Source organism: Puma concolor, chromosome B3 (assembly GCF_028749965.1).
Source record: "Puma concolor isolate L17-30 chromosome B3, mPumCon1.1.hap2, whole genome shotgun sequence".
Taxonomy (NCBI): Eukaryota; Metazoa; Chordata; class Mammalia; order Carnivora; family Felidae; genus Puma; species Puma concolor.
This window is the reverse complement of record NC_141672.1, coordinates 69,223,607-69,247,896: the sequence shown is the minus strand read 5'-3', so window position 1 is coordinate 69,247,896 and position 24,290 is coordinate 69,223,607. Positions and strand designations below refer to the sequence as shown.

General features: G+C 37.7%; 1 protein-coding gene across 3 annotated transcripts in view; it reads right to left on the bottom strand.

Moving 5' to 3' along the window:
- Positions 1 to 24,290, bottom strand: part of PRKD1 (protein kinase D1) — a 338,608-nt gene that overhangs the window by 147,590 nt on the left and 166,728 nt on the right. For all 3 annotated transcript variants that reach the window (XM_086710009.1, XM_086710010.1, XM_086710011.1), the window contains exon 2: positions 4,371 to 4,509. In XM_086710009.1, the coding sequence (XP_086566135.1) occupies positions 4,371 to 4,509 (139 nt within the window). The remainder of the gene's footprint in view (positions 1 to 4,370; positions 4,510 to 24,290) is intronic.

Here is a 24,290-nt window from a genome sequence, read left to right as displayed (position 1 = left end):
TCATACAAGCCCTGTTTTTCAAAAAGAAAAGGAGAGAGAAAACTAGCAAATTAGCCAAAAGCAGCCTGGTTAGTACTGACAGATGATTAAAGACCTTGGCAGAAAATGACTTAAACAACAGAAAATTCTTGATGTTGTCTGAAGAGACAAGAGTATATAACCTTCTTCAAAATTAATCTTTCGATATTTTCTCACATTTTACTCTACTCCTATGTCAGAACATGTTCCTGTTGGTGGAAAAGAACCAGGTTACATTTATGTTGAACTACAGAGTAAAATTTAATTTTTCATGGGGAAAAACAGAAAATTTAGATAAATGAATTTTAACAATAAAATTATAGTCTTTAAGAGGAAATTTTACAGCATTGTTTATGTTCTGAAACTGGTCTAAAGGCAGCAGAGGGGATGTCCAGTGTTTTGTTCTCTTACTTCCTTTACCCATTGCATTTTGAATGAAGTCGATCCTTCACCACACCTTCAGGAAATGGCATATTTCTCTGGCCAATTACAGCACTCCATATTCTTCAGGGACTGGGTCAGGAATGAGCTAGTGATATGAGCTCCCTGGTATCCAATTATAATGCAATGCATTATATGATATGATATGATATGATATGATATGATATGATATGATATTTTATTAGTACCCATATCACAGGCACTAATTTCTGGTAAGGGCTAAGTCAGTGCACAGCAAGGAGACTTGAACTTTAGTTTACTATTGTGGATATACCGAGAAATAATATTTTTACAACAAATCAATATTTTTATAAATTTTGGAAATGTGATAACTTCTAATGTGAAAGTCACTAGTCAATCAATCAACTCATACAAATTTATTGAGAACCTTAGGTCTATGGTAACAAAAGGATGTGGGGGTAGGGGGAGGAAGAAAATATCAAACAGTTGTAAGGTTGGTAAAGATGAGTATAAACTGAGACACAGGGGCAGGGGACTGTGTGTCTAGCAGCCATGTGTGGCTCAGGAACAGGAATGGCAAAAATGGATGGCAATGTAAATCAGATTATAGACACGTATAACAGGCCCAACTAGGGTATAGGAAAACATGAGATACTAGAGACTGCATCAAAGTGATGTATGACATGCAGGTGGTGGCCTGTGTGCTGTGGGGAGAGGAGAAGAAAGAAAAATGGTCCTAAAATGGTAGGGAGTTAGTGACTGAAAACTACAGTCAAATGGCAGCACCTAGGATGTGGATTTGGTAGCAACAGGCAAGATGAAGGGGGTGTGCCGGTGTGAAGACCTCAGAGTTGGACCAAGTCTTATTGGTGAGCTCAGGTGTGGGACTGTGCTGCAGGTGACTGACAACAAACAGGAAGGAAAGGGGCCTGGGAAAAGCCAGGACTGTAACGCAGGTAGGGGAGGTTTTAAAGAAAAATCATTTTTAACATTTATCGAGAAAATCACAAGGCTCAGCATTAGAGTAGGAGAGGAGGGAGAATATAGTTGCCAAAGAAGCTAACGGGGAAATGTTGGAGATCATCAATTAAACATAATTCGGGGCACCTGGGTGGCGCAGTCGGTTAAGCGTCCGACTTCAGCCAGGTCACGAACTCGCGGTCCGTGAGTTCGAGCCCCGCGTCAGGCTCTGGGCTGATGGCTCAGAGCCTGGAGCCTGTTTCCAATTCTGTGTCTCCCTCTCTCTCTGCCCCTTCCCCGTTTATGCTCTGTCTCTCTCTGTCCCAAAAATAAATAAACGTTGGAAAAAAAAATTTTAAACATAATTGAATGTGTGTACATATAAATACATATTACATATATTATATGTAATTACATATGTTTAATTAAATATATATAATTGTATATTTAAGGGCTAAATGACACTGGGGAAGTGAGACTATGTGGAGCAAAAAAGTTGAAAGGCTCCAGGTTCAAATCTGCAACTAGGCTGTTATAGAACAGCTCCTTTTAAATACCAACAAGATAGCCGATAAGAACAGGAGAGGCCTTCCTGAGCCTGGTGCTGGGGCAGCAGGTAAAAAAAAGGTTTCCCTTAAATGCCCTCCAAGCAATCAAGGCCAGGGAGATGGAGAAGAGAACATGGAATGGAAAGGGTGGATGACAAAAGAAGCGGAACGTAAACACAATGAGGGTTTTGGTTCGCAAAGACAGCGAGGAGAAGCACAAATGCAGTTCTCGGTGCTATGAAGCAATGCAGAGGGCCACATCGGGTCACTGTGCCCAAGAGCAGGTCCTGCGCTATGACACAGAGATCACATGCACAGAGGCAGCCCCTTTCAACAGCACAAGCACACCCACACACAGCTTGCATTCAATCTGCCTGGAACTGCTATAAAACACTTGACAACAAAAGTAAAATGGAAAGAAAAATAAATTAAATTTTGAAATGCAATTTAAAAAATTCTCATATATTTCTGGATATTGCCACAGGCAAAAAAGATTCATAAAACACATTACATTATTTGTGAATCAGTCTGACTGTGAGTTTGATATGAATTATAGAGAGGATGGATCCAGGGCATGATTTCCCTGAATAATTTATTTCAGGCAGCCCCTACTGCTCAGAAATAGGAAACTGAAAAAAACGACATGTCTAAGCACTAGTTTTTTGAGGCCAGGTGCACTGGTTTCTGAAAGAGTCCAAGAAAGGTAATAGCATGGCAGTTTCTCAAAGAATTAAAAATAGAACTACCATATAATCCAGTTAGATTCCACTAGTAAATCAAAATGATAGATGCACCCTTAGTGTTTATTGCAGCATTATTTACAAGGGCCAAGATATGGAAGCAACCCACGTGTCCATCCATTAAGAATGAATAAAGAAGATTCAATACATGTGTGCGTGCGCACACACGCACACACACACACACACACACACACACACACACACACACGATGGAATATTACTCAGCCATAAAAAAGAATGAAACCCTGCTCTTTGCAGCAACATGGATAGATCTAGAGGGTATAACAATAAGTGAAATGAGTCAGTCAGAGAGAGACAAATACCATGTGATTTCACTCAAGGTAGAATTTAAGAAACAAACGAACAAAGGAAAAAGAGACAAACAAAAGATGACTCTTAACTATAGAGAACAAACTGATGGCTGCCACAGGGAGGGGAGGTGGGGAGTGCTCATGAGCTCTGAGTAATGTACAGAATTGCTGAGTCACTATATTGTACACCTGAAACTAATGTAACACTAGACATTAATCATACTTGAATAAAATATATATACGAAAAAATCATAGAACATAAAAGTGGTTGGCATTATCTACAAAAAAACACATGTAAGCCTTTTCTTTTTTGGTTTCTTTAGCAAGTGGCAACCCTATAAACAAGAAAATTATTACTTTTTTCTAGCAAAACAAGTTGTTTCATAGGATCTATCTACACAATGAAAATGTGGTGATCCCAGGACGTCACATAATGATAGGTGATCAGCAAAGACCTAGTGAATTGGACTGCATCCAGGCAAAGTCCAACTGAATTCTAATCAGTGCAACCGAGGCCTGGGCACTGAACAAGTTGAGGAACTTAAAGAAGTAAAATCTAGAATCATTAAAGCCAATGGATTTCCTTTAGTCAAAGAAATAACAAACAAAGGAGCAATACAATCTGAGTTTCTCAATAATTCCTCAATTTTAACAAAAATAAACATTAAAAATCTGGGTCTCTTCACATTGCTGCACTGATCATTTTTGTGAGGATCCCTGTACAGCTGTTCCCTGGCACTTTTTTTTTTTTTTAAGTGAAATACACTGTTTTTATTTTGTTTTGTTTTGTTTTTTGTTTTTCTGTATTGATACACACAGTCCCATTAGTAACTTGTAAATCCTAAACAAGAAATATAAATCTGGGCAGATATCTATCTGAGAGCAGCTGCTCCTCGAGATGGCATGGCCTCATCTGCTGTAACTCCTGAACTCTGGTTTCCAACTTGGCCTTGGCTTATAGCAAGCAGGCTTCTGACTTAATGAAAGCAATGGATTCCTACCTAGCCCTGTTGTCATTTCTTGGCTTCCATACCCTCCGTACATGTGGGGCCCTAACACCTGTCTTTCACCGCTGGTGAGTTTTTTTGTTTGCTTTTGCCGCTGTCCAAATGATTCAAGGTGATAAATGAAAGTACGCCTGTGTGTTGCTGGGAGGCTGGGGAGACTGTAAATTTGGGAAAAGTGGGACAATACTGGATGCAGAAACAGCCAATTCAAGGCAAACTGTTTGCTTTTTCTGAAAAAATTTTGAAAGTTCCTGTAGACAGAAGCCCAAAATTTCCTTTTGGGCCCAATTTTGATGTATGTTTTCTGTTACCCTTAAAAACTTATGCCCAAGATTTCTTCAAATAGAAATTATTAATCTATGGATAGAGAAATAAAAGTACTACCTGACAAGACAACTTCAATTAGATCGCCTTCCTGGATATCGCTAGCCGTTTTCACCAGCTGAAGGATGTTTTCAGAGGTAGGGTCGTGGCGAAAAAGCAGGATCTTATCATACATTCCATAGAAACCACATTCGGGGAACTGTAAATACAGATACCACAATAGGTTAGATGTCAAAACCTTCTCAATTTAAAATAGAAACCAAATAAATGTCAGGGTAAAAACACAGCTAATTATAAAAGTTCAAAGTATCCAGAACATTGAAAGTGGATAGCAAAGTTGATACTCACATACCTCCAAGTCAGGAGGAAAGAAATCACATGTGATAAGGGCAATAAGGACCAAACGACCTTCTAATTAGAGGGCAAGAAAATGGAAGAATATGAGATAAAAATCAGAGAGACTCCTGGCAGTGAGGTGGCTAAGAAATATAATAGGTGGGAAGAACTGTGCATTCTCACAAGATCTACCGCAATCCAGTAGCATAAAAATGGGAATCAGTTTATTACAATTCCATTACACATATTGTTGCAATCTGCTTGCAAAAAAAAAAAAAAAGGTCAGTCCATTTTGGCATATTCAAAAATATGAGACGACTCAATAAAACTGATCATGTTCTGTGTGCGGGCTGACTCAGGAAAGCACCAGAGGAGACAAACCAACTCTCCTTTTTGTTATTGCCCATACATTGCATTTAATTTTCATGCAATCTAAGTTAAATAGATTATGAACAATAGCTAAAAGTCAGTTTGTTTTAAATACATACATAAGGCTTAAATTATGTTTTAAATACATACATAAATACATAAGGCTTAAATTCCCTCCACAGGGATAAATCCAAGAGTTTATTACTCAATAGCAGGCATATAATGAGTGATATTTTATAGGAGAAAAACCTAAAAAATTTTAACGGTAGCAATTACTATTATAATATTAACAATTAATATTATTCCCTGTATTTCCCATCTCCCTCCCAAAGCAAGAAAAGGTTCTAAATTCAGACCACAGTCCTAATGTAGAATTCCATTTTAAGAGTAGAATTATTTGATCAAAGGGTAAAAACATCCTTAAGGATCTTAAAGCGAACTTCAAACCATTAATAAAACTACCAATCCACAATCTCATGGGCAGTGTTAAGAGTAGGTCCATCTGCACTGGCATTGGGATTTCTGTTAAAACAATCAAACAACCTAAGTTAATTTTTATGTGTAAAGGACTCTTTTCTCACATACAACTTTTTCACATAATTATTAAGAATTATGATTTCTTTTATATGTTGATATTTGTAATGTAGTGGGAAAGGTCATAGTCAAGGAGAGAATACTGTCTTTTTAAAATCAATAAAAGTGTATTTTAAGGGGCTACTGTCATGGAAAAATGTCCAGAATGTGGTTATCTTCTGCAGATAAATACATTGTATTGTGAATTCCTCTTTATTTTTTCTTATTAATAAATTTAGGGGCTACATTCAAATGACGCATTTTGTATAAATTAAAATTAAGTATATTCAGATCATCCTCTTGCTTAAGAGTCTGTTGGTGACCAAGCTTAAAACTACTTCGGGGCGCCTGGGTGGCTCAGTCGGTTAAGCGTCGACGTCAGCTCAGGTCATGATCTCACGGTTCATGGGTTCGAGCCCCGCGTTGGGCTCTGTGCTGACAGCTCTAAGCCTGGAGCCTACTTTGGATTCTGTGTCTCCCTCTCTCTATTCCTCCCCCACCTGCACTCTGTCTCTCTCTCTGTCTCAAAAAGAAGTAAAGATTAAAAAACAAAACAAAACTGCTACTACTTATCACTTAGAAAAGCTGGCTTCCAGAGCGCCCGGGTGGCTCACTCAGTCAGTGAAGTGTCCAACTTCGGCTCAGGTCATGACCTCACGTTCCTAGGTTTGAGCCCCACGTTGGACTCTGGGCTGACAGCTCAGAGCCTGGAGCCTGCTTCAGATTCTATGTCTGCCCCTCCCTCACTCGCACTCTTTGTGTGTCTCTCTCTCAAAAATAAATAAGAGTTAAAAAAAAAAAAAAAAGTTGGCTTCCTTAAAGCAAACACAAGAGCTGAAATGATGTTACTGCTTTCATTGTGCTAATTAAAAGAAAAATAAGTTCCTTTTTTGGTAACAAAAATATTTTATTATTATTACTTTTTTAATACTTATTTATTTTATTTGAGAGAGACAGAGCATGACCAGGGGAGGGGCAGAGAGAGAGCGGAAGGCACAGAATCTGAAGCAGGCTCCAGGCTCTGAGCTGTCAGCACAGAGCCTGACATGGGGCTCGAACTCATGAACCATGAGATCATGACCTGAGCTGAAGGTGACTGCTTAACCAACCGACTGAGTCACCCAGGCATGCCAACAATATTTTTAGAGTACAAGGAGGAAAGAGTACTGTTTTATAGGGAAAAGTACAATACCATTTTCCCTAACTTAAAAGCAATGAATAGTTCATATACTACTTTAAAAATCAACTTCACTGAGATATAATTAACAAATAAAATGGATAGAAGTCTGTATTTTGACAATCATCAACACTCATGCAACCAAAGTCACAATCAGGCCAGAAAACGTTTCTTTTAAATGTTTATTTATTTTGAGAGAGAGAGAAAGTGTGTGCATGTGAGTAGGGGAGGGGCAGAGAGAGAGAGAATCCCGAGCAGACTCCATGTTCAGAGCCCAACTCCTGGCTCAATCCCAGGAACAGTGAGAAATCAAAAGTTGGATGCTAGATCGACTGAGCCATCCATGCACCCCAGGCCATGAAACATTTACATCAACCTCCCCCAAATTTTATTGTACCCTCTTGCAGTTGATGCTATTTACAATGTTGGCCCTATGCACAGATTTGCTTTTTGTCACCATAGTTCATCTGCTACAAAGTTTCATACAAATGAAATCATACAGTATATACTATATACTCTTTTCTGGCTAACTTCTTTTGCTCACTATATTTTTGAGACTCATTTATACATACTGCCTTTGGGAAGCCTCTCTATTTATCAGTTACTAGTATTTCATTACATGGACCTAGGATAATTATTTACCCTCAGATGGACATTTGTATTCTTTTTCCAATTTGTGGCTATCACAAATAATAATGCTATGAACATTTATGTGCAAGTATTTATTTTAGTGGGTGTTTCTCAATTTTTATGAGTAAATAGTGAGGAACAGAATTTCTGGGTCATATAATTGTACGTTTGATTACATATTAACACATTATACTTATTATTGGTGCTTTATACTAAGCCATAAAGTCAGGTAGGGTCTTTTTTTTCTTTTCAAAATTGCTTTGGATATTACAGGTCTTCTTAATTTCCATACACATTTTAGAATCACTTTGTAATTTCTAAAAAAAAAATCTGCAATGACTTTCAATGATATTACATTGAAACAAACATAGATCAGTTGGGTAGGACTGTATTTTAACAATGCAGAGACTTGTACTTTATTATGAACAAGATATATTGCCCTATTTATTAGTCTCTTAAATTTCTCTCAAAAATGTTTTGTAGTTTTCATTGTACATGTCTTAGATATATTTGCTAAATTTGCCTTTAAGTATTTGGTATTTTTGTGCTATTTTTAAAATTTATTTATTTTTGAGAGAGCACACAGGAGAGGGGCAGAGAGAGGGAGAGACAGAGAATCCCAAGCAGACTCCACGCTGTCAGCTCAGAACCCAATGTGGGGCTCAAATTCACAAACCATGAGATCATGACCTGAGAAGAAATCAAGAATTTGACACTCAGATGCCCCTTTATGCTATTTTAAATAGTTCATTAAGGTATAATTGACATACAATAAAATTCACCCTTTTTAGTGTGTAGTCCTGAAAGTTTTTACAAATGTGTATAAAAACTACATACCATATATGTGCTATACACAAAACAGCCAAGATATAGAACAGTTCCCATCACCCCCTAAAATTTCTCCATGCCCATTTATTATCAACTTCTCCCCTGACCCTTAACCCCTAGAAAATACTGATCAGCTTTCTGTCTCTATAATTTGGTCTTTTCTAGAATGTCATATAAATGATATTATCCCATTTCTATTGTACCTAATTTTGAATCTGACTTTTTTCACACTTAGTGTAATAAATCTGAAATTGTCCATTCTGTTGTATGTATCATTAATGTATTCCGTTTTATTGCTGAGGAGTGCTCCATTGTATTGCATGGATACACCAGAGTGTATGTACCCATTCCCCAATTGAGGGGCATTTTAGTTCCAATTTTTGACTATTACAAATAAAGTTGCTATAAATGTTCACTTAGAGGTTTTTGTGTGAACACAAGTTTTTATTTCTGTGGGGTGGATGGAAGTATCTGGATAACTTTATACAAAATTGCCAAAATGCCTATACCATTTGACATTCCTACAAGCAGTGTATGCGAGTTCCAGTTGCTCTGCATCTTTGACAGAACTTGGTAATGTTGGTTGCTTTTATTTTAGACATTCTAACAGGTATATAATAGTATCTCACAGTTTTAATTTGCATTTCCCTAATGACTAATGAGGCTGAGCATCCTTCCTTGTGCTTATATGCCCCGTCATGCACACAACTGATCAACTCCTCTGCCCATTTTTTTAAATTGAATTGTCTTATTATTGAGCTGCAATAGTTCTCTATATATATTCTAGATAAAAGCTTTTTATCAGATATGTGTTTTACAGATTTTTCTTCCAGTTTGTGGCTTGTCTTTTCATTCTCTACCCATTGTTTTCTAAAGTTCTTAATTTATATGAAGCCCAACTTATTTCAAATATTTCCTTATGGATCATGCTTTTGGTTCAAGACCTAATAAATCTTTGTATAACTGAAAATAACACAGATATTCTCTTATGTTTTATTCTACATTTTATGGTTGGGGGTTTCATATTTGGATCTATGATACACTTTGGGATGATTTCTGAATGAAGTAAAAAACAGATCAAGGCTCTTTTTTTTTTTTTTCCATATCCTTAAAGATTTGAATAGAGTTGGTGTAAGTTCTTCCTTACTGTCTGGTAGAATTCTCCAGCAAAGACATATAAGCCTGAATTTTTCTACTAAGATTTAGCTCTTAGATAGCACTACTTAGATTTCAATTTCCTCTTAAGTGAGCTTTGGCAGTTTTCTTTGAAGGAACCTACTCATTTTATCCAAATTGCTGATTATCTAGGCAAAAAGACTTTTTAAAAATATTATTCCTGGGGCGCCTGGGTGGCGCGGTCGGTTAAGCGTCCGACTTCAGCCAGGTCACGATCTCGCGGTCCGTGAGTTCGAGCCCCGCGTCGGGCTCTGGGCTGATGGCTCGGAGCCTGGAGCCTGTTTCCAATTCTGTGTCTCCCTCTCTCTCTGCCCCTCCCCCGTTCATGCTCTGTCTCTCTCTGTCCCAAAAATAAATGTTGAAAAAAAAAAAAAAAGTATAAAAAAAAATATTATTCCTTTATCACTTTTTTTAACATCTGTAGTGTCTATAGTGATGTCTCTTAATACTTTCTCATAATTTGTGTCTTTTCTCCATTTTTGCTAGATCAGTCTCTGACCATTGGTCAGTTCCATACTGTTGGTCTATAGATCTATTTTCAAGCCAGTTCCATACTGTTTTGATTACTATAACATATCTTGAAATCAGAAAATATGCCTCCAGTGTTCTCCTTCTTGCTAAAATTGCTTGGGATATTTGGAGTTTTTTGTAGTTCCATATAGATTTCAGAATTGTTTCTTCTACTTCTGAAAAATGCTGTTGGTATTTTGATAAAGATTGCATTAAATCTGTAGATTGCTTTGGGTAGTATGGACATTTTAACAATATTAATTCTTCTAATACATGAACGTAGAATGTCTGTTTGTGTTTTTTTCCTTTCTTTGAGCAGTGTTTTATAGTTTTCACTGTACAAGTCTTTCACCTCATATTTTCACATAAATCCTTGAAAATTCTTTTCTACTAAGTCTATCACTTCTACCATTTCTGGTTTACTTCCATTAACTCTTTTGATCCTGGTTGTATGTAACATTTCCTCCTACATTTCCTGCTTTTTCATAGGTATACTTTTAAAAAAAAATTGAAGTACAGTTAACATACAATGTTAAGTTAGTTTCAGATGTACAACACAGTGGTTCAATAATTCTATATGTTATGCTAAGCTAATCACAAGTGTAGCTACCATCTCTTACCATGGAATGCTATTATAATGCCTTGATTGGCTATGTTTGCTATGCTGTACCTTTCATCCTTATGATTTATTCATTCCATAACTGGGAACCTGTACCTCCCACTCCCCTTCACCCATTTTTCCCAATCCCCTACCTCCTCCCCTCCAGCAACCACCAGTTTGTTCTCTACACTTATGGGTCTATATCTACTTTTTCTTGTTTGTTCATTTGTTTTTTAGATTCCATATATAAGTGAAATCATATGGTATTTGTCTTTCTCTGCCTGACTTTTTTCATTTAGTGTAAAAATAGAAATGCTATATGATCCAGTAACTCTGCTACTGAGTATTTACCCAAAGAAAATAAAAACACCAGTTCAAAGAGATATATTCAACCCTCTATTTATGGCAGTATTATTTACAACAGCAAAGATACAGAAGCAACCAAGTGTCCACTGATAAATAAATGGATAAATAAAATATAGTGTGTGTGTGTGTGTGTGTGTGTGTGTGTGTGTGTGTATGATGGAATGTTACTTAGTCATATAAAAAAATGAGATCTTGCCATTTGCAACAATATGGATGGACCTAGTGGGTATAATGCTGCCAGAAATAAGTCAGAGAAATGAAGATACCATATGATTTCATTTATCTGTAGAACCTAGCTGTACTTTTTAAATTAGATGCCAGATTTTATGAATTAATGTGAGCAGTTGGACTTTGTTGTCTTCCTTTGAAGACAACATTGATATTTGTCTTAGCAAAATATTAAGATAATTACAGATCAGTTTTATCTTTTCAAGGCTTATTTTTAAGCATTGTTAAGGCAGCTCTAGAGTAGTATTTCCTCTAAGGATAGTTTAACCCTACTATTAATATATAATTCTTTGAACATCTCTATGGAATACCTGACGTGTTCAGTGAAATTTCTCCCATTTGCCTGATAGAAACTCAACAGTCTCCCAGCCCTGTGTGGGCTCTGGAAAGTGTTCATTTCACAGCTTCCCAGCAGCTGCTCTTTCCTCTGACTTACAGATTTTCACCCCCCCCACACACACACACAGATTTGTATTCAGTCTAATACTCAAGCAGACTTTCAAGCAGATTTCTGAAGCTCTTTCTCTGTATATGTCCTACCTTTCTAGTATTTCTCCCCTAAAAATCCTTTGACCTGGTCACCTTGAGCTCTATTCTGTGTCTCTTCTGTGCAGCCAGACAAGGAGGCTCATCTTAGGTTCTCTCTCCCTACACTACACTCTGGATCCTGCATCCAGGCAGAAAGCTCAGACAGCTATAGTACTTACCATGTTTGTTTCTCTTCTCTCAGGGATCACAGTCCTGCATTCCCATTGGACAATGTCTAAAACAGGCATTCTACATATTTTTCATGGTTTTCTATTTGTTTGGAACAGATGAGCCTATCCCATACCAGACACTCCTTGTGAGTAGAACTCAAAAGTCTCATGTGCCTTTTAAATATAGAATGCTCATCTTTTCCACCCAACCTTTTGACTACTTAATTCTATGTAAACAGCATTTGCAAGAAAAGCCAGTTAAAGAAAAAAAAAATGTCTTCAATTGATAAGAGTATATTCTAAGATTACATTGAAATAAAGATACAAAATGCATTTAATAAAATTACAAAATTAAAAATTACAACGCTTAAACCTCACTTTGAGAGTCTGGACTAAACTTTTACTGAAAGTTTTCCCTGATTGAACACAAGTGTTCTTCAAAATACACTACATTAACTAATGCATGGATGCTCTTACCATATCCTTTCCAAAACCATGAATAGCTGATTCTGATTCACGATAGGAAAGAGAAAATTGAAGGGATACAGTGTCTGAGTTGGGGTGAGTAGACAATTGTAGCTGGGGAGGAAGAGAGAGAAAACAGCAAGTGTTTCCCCAAAGAAGAGCCGAACTTTACAGTGTCTTCTAACTAATGTCTTGTGGACGTGCTGTGTGGTGGAGGGACCAGGTGGCAATACTGAAGTGGGGGCTTCGTAGACAAGGATTCTGCCGCCTCATCACAATTTCTGTCAACGTGTCCATACGCCTCTTGCTTGCTTCAAGAGCATCACTATATTCTGTTTCTTTATGGTCCTATATTGCTAACGTTTGACCATCACATTCTGTTTACAGAGAGGCCTCTGTAAAACTGTGGGTATATGGAATGGATGATTTTGTATTCAAGTAAGGCTTGAGTGCCTCACATGCTAATTATTATATTTCTTTCTGACTCACAAAACACTTTTAAAAATAAGAATAGATAGCATAATGCCAATATATACAACACATATCAAAGCTATTATTTAAAAAGACTAAATTAAAAAAAAAAAAAGACCGCATTATAAATATTCATGAAGGGCGTGGATATCCTCTCTCCCACATTCCCTCTTACTAGGTCATAGACGTGGCTGTTCTCTCTTCATTAACAAGCCATTCAGAATCAGGTTGTAGAGCCTTGTGAAGAAGGGCACAGGGGTGAACATGAAGGCCTAGCCTCATGGGACAGTTGTCATGGCAGCAGAAAGTGAGGGTTCGATTTTTTTTCAGATTGTACCTTTTCCTATTGGCCAGAAAAAAATATATGCACATTTGCCTTTTACTGTGTAAGAGAAAAAAAAACGAAACAAAACATCTTTTCTTTGATGTAACATAACATTCTGCTTAAATAGAAAATATACAATAAGACTTCCAAAAATTATATTTAAAAATCATGCCTGGAAGGTGAAAAGTATAACAAAACAATGCCTGACAACTGAGAAGAGAACATATTGGGGGAAAACACTCATGGAACAACATTCCCTAATTTGGTCATAATCATCTGTTTTTATGTGAAGGTGTGTGAGCTTTGAAATCTGAAAACCCTCATTAAACTAAACAGGCTTTCAAAAAGGCTCAGAGGCTTGTAAACTCAGCTGGAGCTTATTACAAGATCAGTTCTGTGTTTCACAGAGGCTTTGTGGTCGTGAGCACAAACATCTGAGATAAGTGATTTCAAGCTCACTCCAAGTTTCACTGTAACAAAACTGGCCACTGTGAAAATACGGCCAACAATCACGGCACTGGTCCTAAGCTCTTTAATTCTACCCTATGCTGGAAACCTCTGTGCTGCTGTGTGTATCATTTGGCATTTTTGACCACAGAGCACAATTTACTGTTACATTTCAGTATAAATTCATGGCTGGCCAGACAATGTGCTCCAGAGTAGAATAAATACATGTTTTAATGAGTTGCTGAAATGCGACCTGGCCAACAGGAACTCTAAGGAACAAAGGGTGCTTTTCCACAGTTGAGGCCAATCACAAAGGGCAAGAAACAAGCAATACCAGAAACAAATTAATCTATGATTCAGTCAAGTAGAAAAAAAGAGAGAAAGAGAGAGATGGCCTAATTAGGAAATGAAAATACACTGCCAGTTTACTTTTGCTGAAAGGTGACGAAAATCCTCGAATTAAATTATTCTGCTCAATAACAAGACACATCAGGCACCTGAATATTGTACTCTTCTCATAGAAGAGGCTTTCCAAGTTATTTTCAAAGACCTCTCCTGTTTGTGACAAGTGGTGTCATGACTGGCCACCCTTAATGAACAAAGAAACTAGAAAGGTGCCACCACTTGCTAGTTTGGCCAGAATACTCCCTCAGTATTGTTGCTGGAGTACTGAGACAACAAAGATACATTATGAGCAACTATTTTAACAAGAACGCCTAAACAGCTGGGTGAAACTCTATCTTGATTCCCTTGTCGGAGTTGCACCTGAATGATGTCTGCATTGAGCTGTAAAAGCAGGAAAAGTTAGGCAGTTGATGGTGATTCTGAAAGCAGTGGATCCTTAAGTCAATTGGATCCTGCCGAGGGATGTTGTGAGCGAGCACTAAGGTAATAGTCATAAACTTGGATCATTAACTCTGCCTAGGAAACTAACCTATCCCCTTTTTAATGACCTCACAATTAAAAAAAAAAAAAGTCTGATAACAAACCAAAAATTTAAGTACTATATATAAAAGATAAGTACATGAAAAAACAAATTCTTAGTGAATAACATGATTATCATGTACACAGCATTACAGCTGTATCAACAAACAAAATTACGAGCTGGTTTAAGCCCATCAAAAGCATGAACACTAAATTTTCATTTAGAAACAGAAGTTATAAAGTGAAAATGAAAGGGGAAAAGAAAAAGTGAATAATTCATACTACCTGAAGGCATATTCCTGAATTGTATTCAAATTTGGGCACACGCTCTTTGATTTGGTGATTTCACAACCTCAAAAAGACACACATGAAAAGAATTCCATCCTAGGACCACACAGCTATGCGACTAATTTCTGAATGTAATCTTAGGACACAGAAACCAGAAAAAAAAAAAAACAAAAAACACACATTTTAACCTTTCTTTTTTCCTCCTGCCCTAACTCCTCTGCTCAAGCCCTCCTGCCAAGCCAGGCAGAAACGGAATAGTATTCCACCACAATAACTAAGAACCACTGTCAAAGGTAGTGCTTTGCTCTCTCTCCTGGGTGGCAGCTGTTATTATAGATTCTTGGTCGAATCATTTATCTCTCAGTCCAAAAGATGTGATTCATGAAAATAAATATGCAATACCTATTTTCATGAAATGTTTTTAAAAGCCTTTGCATAATTCCAATTTCTGGAATGATGATGGCTAAATGATAGTTCCAGTGGTGAAATAAGATGATGTATCATACACTGCCCAAGCCATGAAAAACGACACAACTGTCCACTGCAGAGCCAGGAGCACATGCATTCTCCATTTTATCTTGCTATTTTCTGGGCCACGGGCATGCTGTCCAAATGCAGATAACTCTGGCAAACAATCCCGGCCCTTGCCTTCCTCCCTCTGCAGTTCTTTCTCTTGCCCACACCGGCAGTCACATGACTCTCTGCTCCACTAACCACAATGCTTCCTTTGAAAAGGGATGCCTAACACCAAGGGTCTATCAACTTCAAAAATCTTCAAGGACCAAATTTACAAACACAGAAGTCACTCTGATTAGTCCTCTCTCCACTCACATGCCAAAACACTTCCTCTTCTCATTCAAGACAGAACTTCAATTTATTCCACTCTTACTTTCCTAAAGGAAGATCTAGAATCTGATCCATGCACTTGCTTCTGCTTAGATTTCCTTTTTTCAGCCACTCTCCTTTCCATCAAGTTCAAAATCCCATTGTTGAAGCAATCATTTTCATTCATAATTTTACATTTGGACCCTCTGTTTGCATTACAGAAAAGAAAAGTAAACAGAAAAAGATATTGAAAAAAGAAGGAATATATTTCATCAAAGAGAGGTCTGCTTGGAATCTTTAGATTAAATGTGAAATGGCAGATTTTGACTATGAGACTTAAAAGTTGATTGTACTATAAGACACAGAAACATGCATGTAGACTGAACTTGCAACACCTTTGGGGAATAATGCTAGACTAAAAATTCTTCTTCCTAGGGCATATAAATATATTGATGTTATATACCAGATATTGCTAAAGAAGTCTTTAATAAATCACATGCTTATCTTTAAGGCAGGAGATGTGACTCAGTTGATGCATAATTATTAGTAGAAACTTCTACTTTAATTTGAATAGTATGTCATCTATTAAAAAGACAAAGGCAGTAAGGAATGACTTAATACATCATTAACTCTAATGCAGCAACTTCTGGGTAGAGACTTCCTGGAGGTACTTGAAATCATTATTTTGTTGTACATAATTTTTAAGGTTTAAAATAAATGCTCATATCAAGCAATTATAGGTGGTAATAATTAATGAGGACCTCACCAGTGTTGTGTAAAAACATATTATCCTGCATTATACCTTGACAGATTACTAGTCAGTGATAGCTATTAGAAATCTTAGTAGGCACTCTGAAATTATTCACACAACAGTAATTAGGTGTGTAGATGTGCAGCTTGGAAATGGGGAAAAAATGTACTTCACTCTGTCTCACTGAATCCAACTGTCATTATAGAATACTATATATTTTTTATGTTTATTAACAAGGCTACATGGTTGTTCATTATTTTAATGAATTAATGATGATGGATGCATGTGCTGGATAAAATGAAGAATATGACAGCAACTAAAAAGGTTTTACCAAAAATTAAGAATCATTAACTTTGGAGAAGAAAATTTTCCAGAGTTAATTTATTTTATCTTCTCATTTAGAGAAGTAGATTGGTGCCCAAAATTAACTAAGGAATCTATCCAAGGACACAGTGCTAGGTAAAGCCAGAACAAGGGTGAGAAGCCTAATTTCCTAAATCATATTGTTTGATCTTTCCTCACAGTTCTACTTCTCCTAGAAAGGAAATACAGGAAGATTGGTCAAATGTACAGCCAACAGTGATTCAGAACTGAAAATCCTGAGCACTTTTCTTTGCCAGAAAGTGCTGGACCTGGGTTTATAGATTTTGGATTTTGAACAAAACTAAGGTAAATGACTTAATGAACTTTAAAACAGCTATTCTCTGCCAATCTTCAGTTCTTACTAGATAGACAAGTCATTAAAAGGTTCGTGGCAATGAGGAAGGCCATTGAAGGCTGGGGGACAGCAGAATGGACAGCTTTTATAGCAGAAGAAAACTGGTTGGGGTCATTAAGAGAAGGGGGGGCAGTCTTACACATCCTACCTTCAAAGGAGAGTTTTATTATAAGAGAACTATAATTGATATTTAAAGAATTATTGGTTCTTTAGATAAAAAGAAACACATAGTACTGAGTAATACATTTGAAAAGGTTTCCATTAAATTATCTAAAATAAAATTGGAAAATAAAATGTATTCTTATTTGCAAAATGTATCTATCATCTTCATTGATGATAATAAATGAGGGATAATTATATTAGTGTAGTACACCTGTGTGTGTATTTCAGATGCATGAAGTATAATTTTTCATTAAATTAAAATTAAATTGTAAACTTGAACACACGCAGACCACTGACCAGAAAATGCTAGTTTACTATTACACATTTACAACAAAGTATTTATGTAATCTTTAATGATGGCACTAACTCTCAAATTGTTTGGGACTGTATAAATAGCTTGCTCACTTATGCAAGTCAGTTAAAAAAATCAACCTTTAGTAAAATAACTAAATGAATAAACCATCTCCTTTTTAACTGTTTACTCTTATGTTATAAAATGTTTGATTTTGACTAAACCAGATACCAAAGCTATCTGAACAATATGCAAAAAGGAACAGGAAATGGGTATGGGACACCGGCCTTCCAAACAAAGTTCAAAAGCTGATGTCACAAATCTAACCATCTCAAGAGAGATGCAGACATATCATGGCACACCACAAGTGCTCACAGTCCTTCATTCACTGAGTAAATACTGAGAAAACATTTAGGTACTATGCCCCTAGCTAGATATATAATGATAAATGAAGCCAGATATGGTCCCTTCTTCTCACAAGATAAGGAAGGGGAGATTGTCCAAGTAGGGGAGATAGACATTAGACAGGTAATCCCACAAATGAGGGTGTAACAGCACAGTGAGGTAAGTATAATGAAGAAATAGAGCACTATTCTAAGAAGGCCTACAACAAAGGAATATAACAAAGGACTAGACAGGGAATTCGGAAAAGCTTCCCTAAAGAAATGGCATTTCAGCTCAGATACAATGTTCAAAAAGAGTCACTTAGGAAGGAGACTGGCTGGAGGTGAGAGCTGCTGGCAGATCAAGTACCTGTGCAAAAATCTTACATGTTCTTTAACTTTAACAGTAACAGTGATAAGTCTCCTTCGATTAATGAAGAAAGGCAGAAAAAAGTACTCCTGGTTCCTACACCATTACCCCTTCATATCTCACGGTAAGCCACATTGGGACTAATGCCTGGGTCAGGATCTACTTTATAGCCCTGATACCACATGAGACCCCACAAACTGCTTATCCACTAAGAACCCCCTGGACTTAGGGGCACCTGGGTGACTCAGTCAGTTGAGCGCCCAACTTCCAACTCAGGTCATGATCTGGCAGTTCATGAGTTCGAGCCCCACATCAAGAGTGCTGCTGTCAGCACAGAGTCCACTTCAGATCTTCTGTCCCCCTATCTTTCTGTCCCTCCCCCACTCCTACCTGTGCTCGTTCTCTCAAAAACAAATGAAACATTAAAAAAAAAAAAAAGAACCTAGATCTGAATTCAATGATAAAATTAACATTTCTCAAAGCCTATATGTACTTACTCCATGAGAAACTCTATGACAATAAGGTTTGAAATTAAGTTTGGAAAATGTGGCATACACTATACCCTTCTCGAAAATTTGCCATGCACTTTATCATAATTAATGTTTATTAAGAAACCTGTCTCTCAGCACATTTCTATATTTGACACATATACATGTATATATGTGACATATCATATGTATTATGATATTGGTTGTTTACTGATGGGTTACTGATTGGTTGCTTCCCAGAACCACTGTAGAGGTTATGTTAAATAAACTAACATATGCACAGTATTTATAATAGACTCACAGAAAATGATAGGTGTTTGTTTTTGTTATTAGTTAGTTATATAAGTAGTTAGTTAAAAGAAAACCAAGATTTCTTGGTCACTCTAAAAATTCCAGATGGGGGATCACTCAAATGCACACATCAGGTATGCTTTAGTGTCCTGATATTTCTGCTTCATTCCTATAGCTTCAACATAGTTCACATGCTTTCTAATTGGCTTGAGCAAGATCCTGAAACTATAAAAAGCTACGTACACTAAGGTTTTTTTCAGTTCCAGTTTTGTGAATTTTCTGATACAAATGTTCATTATACCTAAGGTACCTTATTTTTACTCAAACCTAACCTATATTTTATGAAAATAATTTAATTAACTAATTTTTAAACAACTCCCTTCCTTATATTTATTAATATTATAACATTTTGGTGTTAATTTCATGTGCTGTACTAGAAAAAAGCAAGGGCCATAGATTTGGATGTTGGCATTGATACTGTGGAATTCCATTGTTCTGACTGTGCTGCTAATGATCCTTTGGTTCCATGGATAAAAATCTCATTTCCTGAAAACCAAATCCCCAAGGAGCCGCTTTTTTTTTTTCTTCTTTGTACTGATAAGCAGGCAGTGCATCTGATTTAAAGGATCAAAATGAAAACAATTTCTCTCAATTACTTAGATGTTCCCCAAGATAGGAAAGAATTTCTTCACCCTCTGTAAAATGCTATACAGCTTCTGGAAAGAATGCTGTAGCATGCAGAAGAGTTAGTAATGGCCAAAGATAATAAAACCACCTGCCACCCCACCCAAAGTAACATTTAATAAATTGGCCTTTCAGTTTAGTCTCAAGGGGCCAGATGTCCTCAGCTGAGCTCTCAGGCAAGAGCAGCCTTGGACCCACCTACATAGACCTCTTGAAGCTTGTATTAAAAAGATATCTGCAGGGTGCCTGGGTGACTCAGTTGGTTAAGTGCCCAACTTCAGCTCAGGTCATGATATGGTTTGTAAGTCTGAGCTTGCATCAGGCTCTGTGCTGACAGTGCAGAGGCTGCTTGGGATTCTCTCTCTCTCTCTCTCTCTCTCTCTCAAGATATCTGCAAAAACACTTATGAATATCTGTGATGACTTAGGACCTTGATTCAGGTTACTGGGTCATGGAGAAATGTATTATATTTCCAGCAAAACCGACTAATGGTCTGCAAGTTGCTCTCTCTCATAATGGCTGATACAGATAATTTACAAAGTATAAAGCGGAATAATGGTGAGAGAGAACAGGTTCACCTGAGGGAAATAATTAAAGAATGAGACCTTGAGGGAAAAAAACCTACAGACGTTTGTGTACGGCAAAAATGAATACAGGTTTCCCCCACTATCCAAAAGTAAAGCATTCCTAGAAAACGTTTCATAAACCAAAATGGCATAAAGCAAAGAGGCAATTACCATCACTTCACATGGAAAATTTTTGAGCATTCTCAGAAACAAAAAACAACTTTTCTTAGGCTTTTCTAATGACTTAGGGCACATCTTGCTAAGGGATGCACAAAATAAATGGAGGTAAAGCACAGATGCTCACGGATACAGTTCAAAGCTGTGGAGACTGGATGCTGACACACTGAAGTGTAGTCCTGGGGAAGGGTCTTTGTGGGGCTACTCTTACTGCCGGGGGTGCGTGCTGCCTTGATAACTGCTCACTGCAAAACAAATGCTCAACACTATTTTTACTTTTCACCTTTTCTTTTGTAAAAGCAGGAATCCTCTTCAAATTCCTTTCAGTTAGCTAAAACCAGTACTAATGGAGGTCTTTCATAAAAGCAAAGTGGCTCAACAAGAACTTTTGAAAAGTGGGGGGATATTTATATATAGGTGACTTCTTATTCTATGACTTAGCATTAAGTAGGTTAATTTCTTTCATTTTTCAAACTTATATAAGGTCATCTATAAATATATATGCTAATATAAAATAAGTTGTTTTTTTTAAAAAAAATTAATATTTACTTTTGAGAGAGAGAGAGAGAGCAGGGGAGGGGTAGAGAGAGAGGGAGACACAGAAACCAAAGTAGGTTCCAGGCTCTGAGCTGTCAGTGCAGAGCCTGACATGGGGCTTGAACTCACGAACCATGAGATCACGACCTGAACCAAAGCTGGACGCTCAACAGACTGGGCCACCCAGGTGCCCCAATAAATTGATATTTTTAAGAAGAAGGACCTGCCAATAACTATACTAATACCTTGTGACATAAATTATTCCAGTACAAGTTTATATTTTTTATTTTTTGGGTGCTTGGAGAACAGTGGTAAACAATATAGACAAATATCCCCCAGCTTCAATAAGATCTAAGATACCCTTCTCTGTTTTCTCAGCCAAAAATTCATGCATTTCCTAGAGTTGCCAGAGGCAATCCCCCAAAAGTTAACTTCTTGTCATTTTTCATCCTGTTACCTCTGTATTTCTATGATCCAATTTGCTTATAATCACAAGACAGTCAAGATGGAAGAGGTCAGTGTAGGAAATGTGTTAAGTGAGACAGTGGGAGAGAAGTTTCTATTTGACTTTAAAGTAGGGCAGTACAAAACCCTCTTCAGAGGAACCTGGTTTACACTGTGACATTTGAGAAATCTGGGCCGTCTGAATAGTGTGGCAATCCCTATTGTATTCTTGAAGGAACTGAGAGTTTATAAGAGGGTGGTCTGTGACTATGTCCTTTCATCTGGACCCAGCAATTGCACTAATTCATATTCCAGGCACCCCTGAACCGAACATGATGTTTTAACGTTCACTAAATACACATATTTATATAAATTTTTATATATCACTCTACATTCATAGAAAATAAAATTCATTAGTTGAGACTGAAATGTGTTAAAAATCACAACACTGTTCATCACAAAACTTCAAATACATTAATCAGAATTCACATTGCCAGCAAAACAGTTGAGATGTACTGTACTTCAAACTGTACCCCATTTCTCTCATCCCATTTATTCTTTTAAATGTTTATTTATTTATCTTTAGAGAGAGAGAGAAAGAGAGAGGGAGTGCATGTGAACGCAAGTGAGCGGGGGAAGGGCAGAGAGCTTGGAAGAGAGAGAATCCCAAGTGGGCTCAGCTAGGTCAGAGGAGAGGTCAGAGAAGAGCCTCTCTAGGGCTCAAGGTCACAACCATGAGATCATGACCTGAGATGAAATCACGTCAGATGCTTAATTGACTGAACCACCCAGGCATCCATTCCCTCATCCCATTTAAAGAAACTTCCCTCACAAGAAGTTTCAGGGCTCACTGCAGACACTCTCACTTGAACTGCCTCCAGGGGAGCGGCTCTTCACATTGCCAGGTTCCATGGGAAACCCTCTGTCCTCTTAGGCAATATGTCAGCAACATGTGCCCCAGTTGATCACTCCCCCCTCCTACAAAACACTTTCTTCTCTTGATTCCAGAATAGTGCATCCTCTTGGTTTTCCTTCTGCTTGGCGGGCTCTAACTTTTCAGTCACTATCACTGAATCTTTCTCTTCCTTCCAATCTATTACATGAATGCTGGAGTGCTCAGGGCTCATTCTGCAGAAAGTCTGTTTTCTCTATTTATAATCACCCTAGAGGATCTCATCCAGTCTCCTGGCTTGAGACACCATATATACTCAGATGACACAAATGTCTATCTTTAGCATTGAGCGTTCCTGTGAAACACAGACCCATCTATCTAACAACTTTCAACATCTCCGGGTGGATACGTCTATGCGGTATTCACATTACCATGTTCACAACAGAAGTCACAACTACTCATCCCCGGTTCTTCCCCTCCACTGCTACTCATTTCAACAAATGGCACCAACATCCAGTTGTCTGGGTCAGAAAGCTTGGAATCATCTTTACATTTTTTCTTTCTCTCTAATTTCACATGGAACCCACTGACAAATCTTATTGGCTCTACAGTAAAGCACGCTATACTCCAAATCTAAAATCTTTCACCCTTTCCACTGCTATCTCCCAAGTCCAAGCCACCCTCTCTCACCCCTACCACAATAACTGCCGGAGCCATCTGCTCTCCTCTTGGATGCACAATCTATTCTACCCATAGAAATTGGACTTGCCCTGGTGTATCAGATCGGAGCCTTCCGATGGCTTCTCTTCACACTTAAAGAATGATCTCTCATTCGTAAGCTGAGCCCACAATGATCTTACTCTGCTATTGCATCTCTGCCCTCATCTTCTGCCACACTTCCTCCACCCTGGTCGCATTACTATTTTTCAAATAAATCATAAACAGTTCTTCCTCAGGGCTTTGACACCTGCTCTTCTGCACCTGCGTGAAATACTCCTTTTCTCAATATTCTTTCACATGTCTAACTCCTTCCTGTTACTCAAGTGCACCTCCTCAGCATGACTTTCCCTGGCCACCCTAATAAAATACAGCTCCTTTACTGAACGTCTTTTATCCCATTTCCTTTTACCTCAGAGAAATCATCACCAACTAAAGTTACGGATCCATCTTCATTTTTATTCTCATTTTCTTTATTTTTTTAAGACAGAGCATGCACATGCAGGGGAGAGGGTCAGAGGGGGGAGAGAAAGAGAGAGAATCTCAAGCTCCCTCCATCCTCAGGATGGAGCCTGATGTAAGGCTCAATCCTGAGACCCTGGGATCATGACCTGGGCCGAAATCAAGAGTCATATGCTCAGCCTACCAAGCCACCCAGGTGTCCCTATCTTCATTTTTAAAAATTGCTATCTGGGGGCACCTGGGTGGCTCAGTCAGTTAAGTGTCCGACTCTTGGTTTCGGCTCAGGTCATGATGTCACAGTTCATGGGATCGGGTCCTGTGCTGACAGTGCAGAGCTTGGCTGGGATTCCCTCTCCCCCTCTCTCTCTGCCCCGCACTTACTGTCTCAAAGTAAATAAACTTAAAAAAAATATTATCTGTTTTCCATCAGCTCCATTAGAACAGGAACATCAGCTCCATTAGAGCTACAACATCAGCTCCATTAGAACAGGAACTTAATTCCATCTGATTCACTATTATAACTCAACAGCCTAGAATAGTGTCTGGTACATAGTATGTGCTCAATATATAGTAGTAAAAGCATGAATAAGTAAGTCACAACAAAGCAAAGTATTTTACCTCATGAAAGTACTGGAGGAATTGGTTAACTATTACTTCATTTTTCTTTAATGTTACCAACTCAACCAGTACTGAAAACAAATTCATGACTTCCCAATAGAGGTTTTACAATCCATCTGGAGACATTTTACAATATGGGGACCTAGCTATCCGTGGATTTAAAGAGATGATCTTTCTTCATACTCTAAATC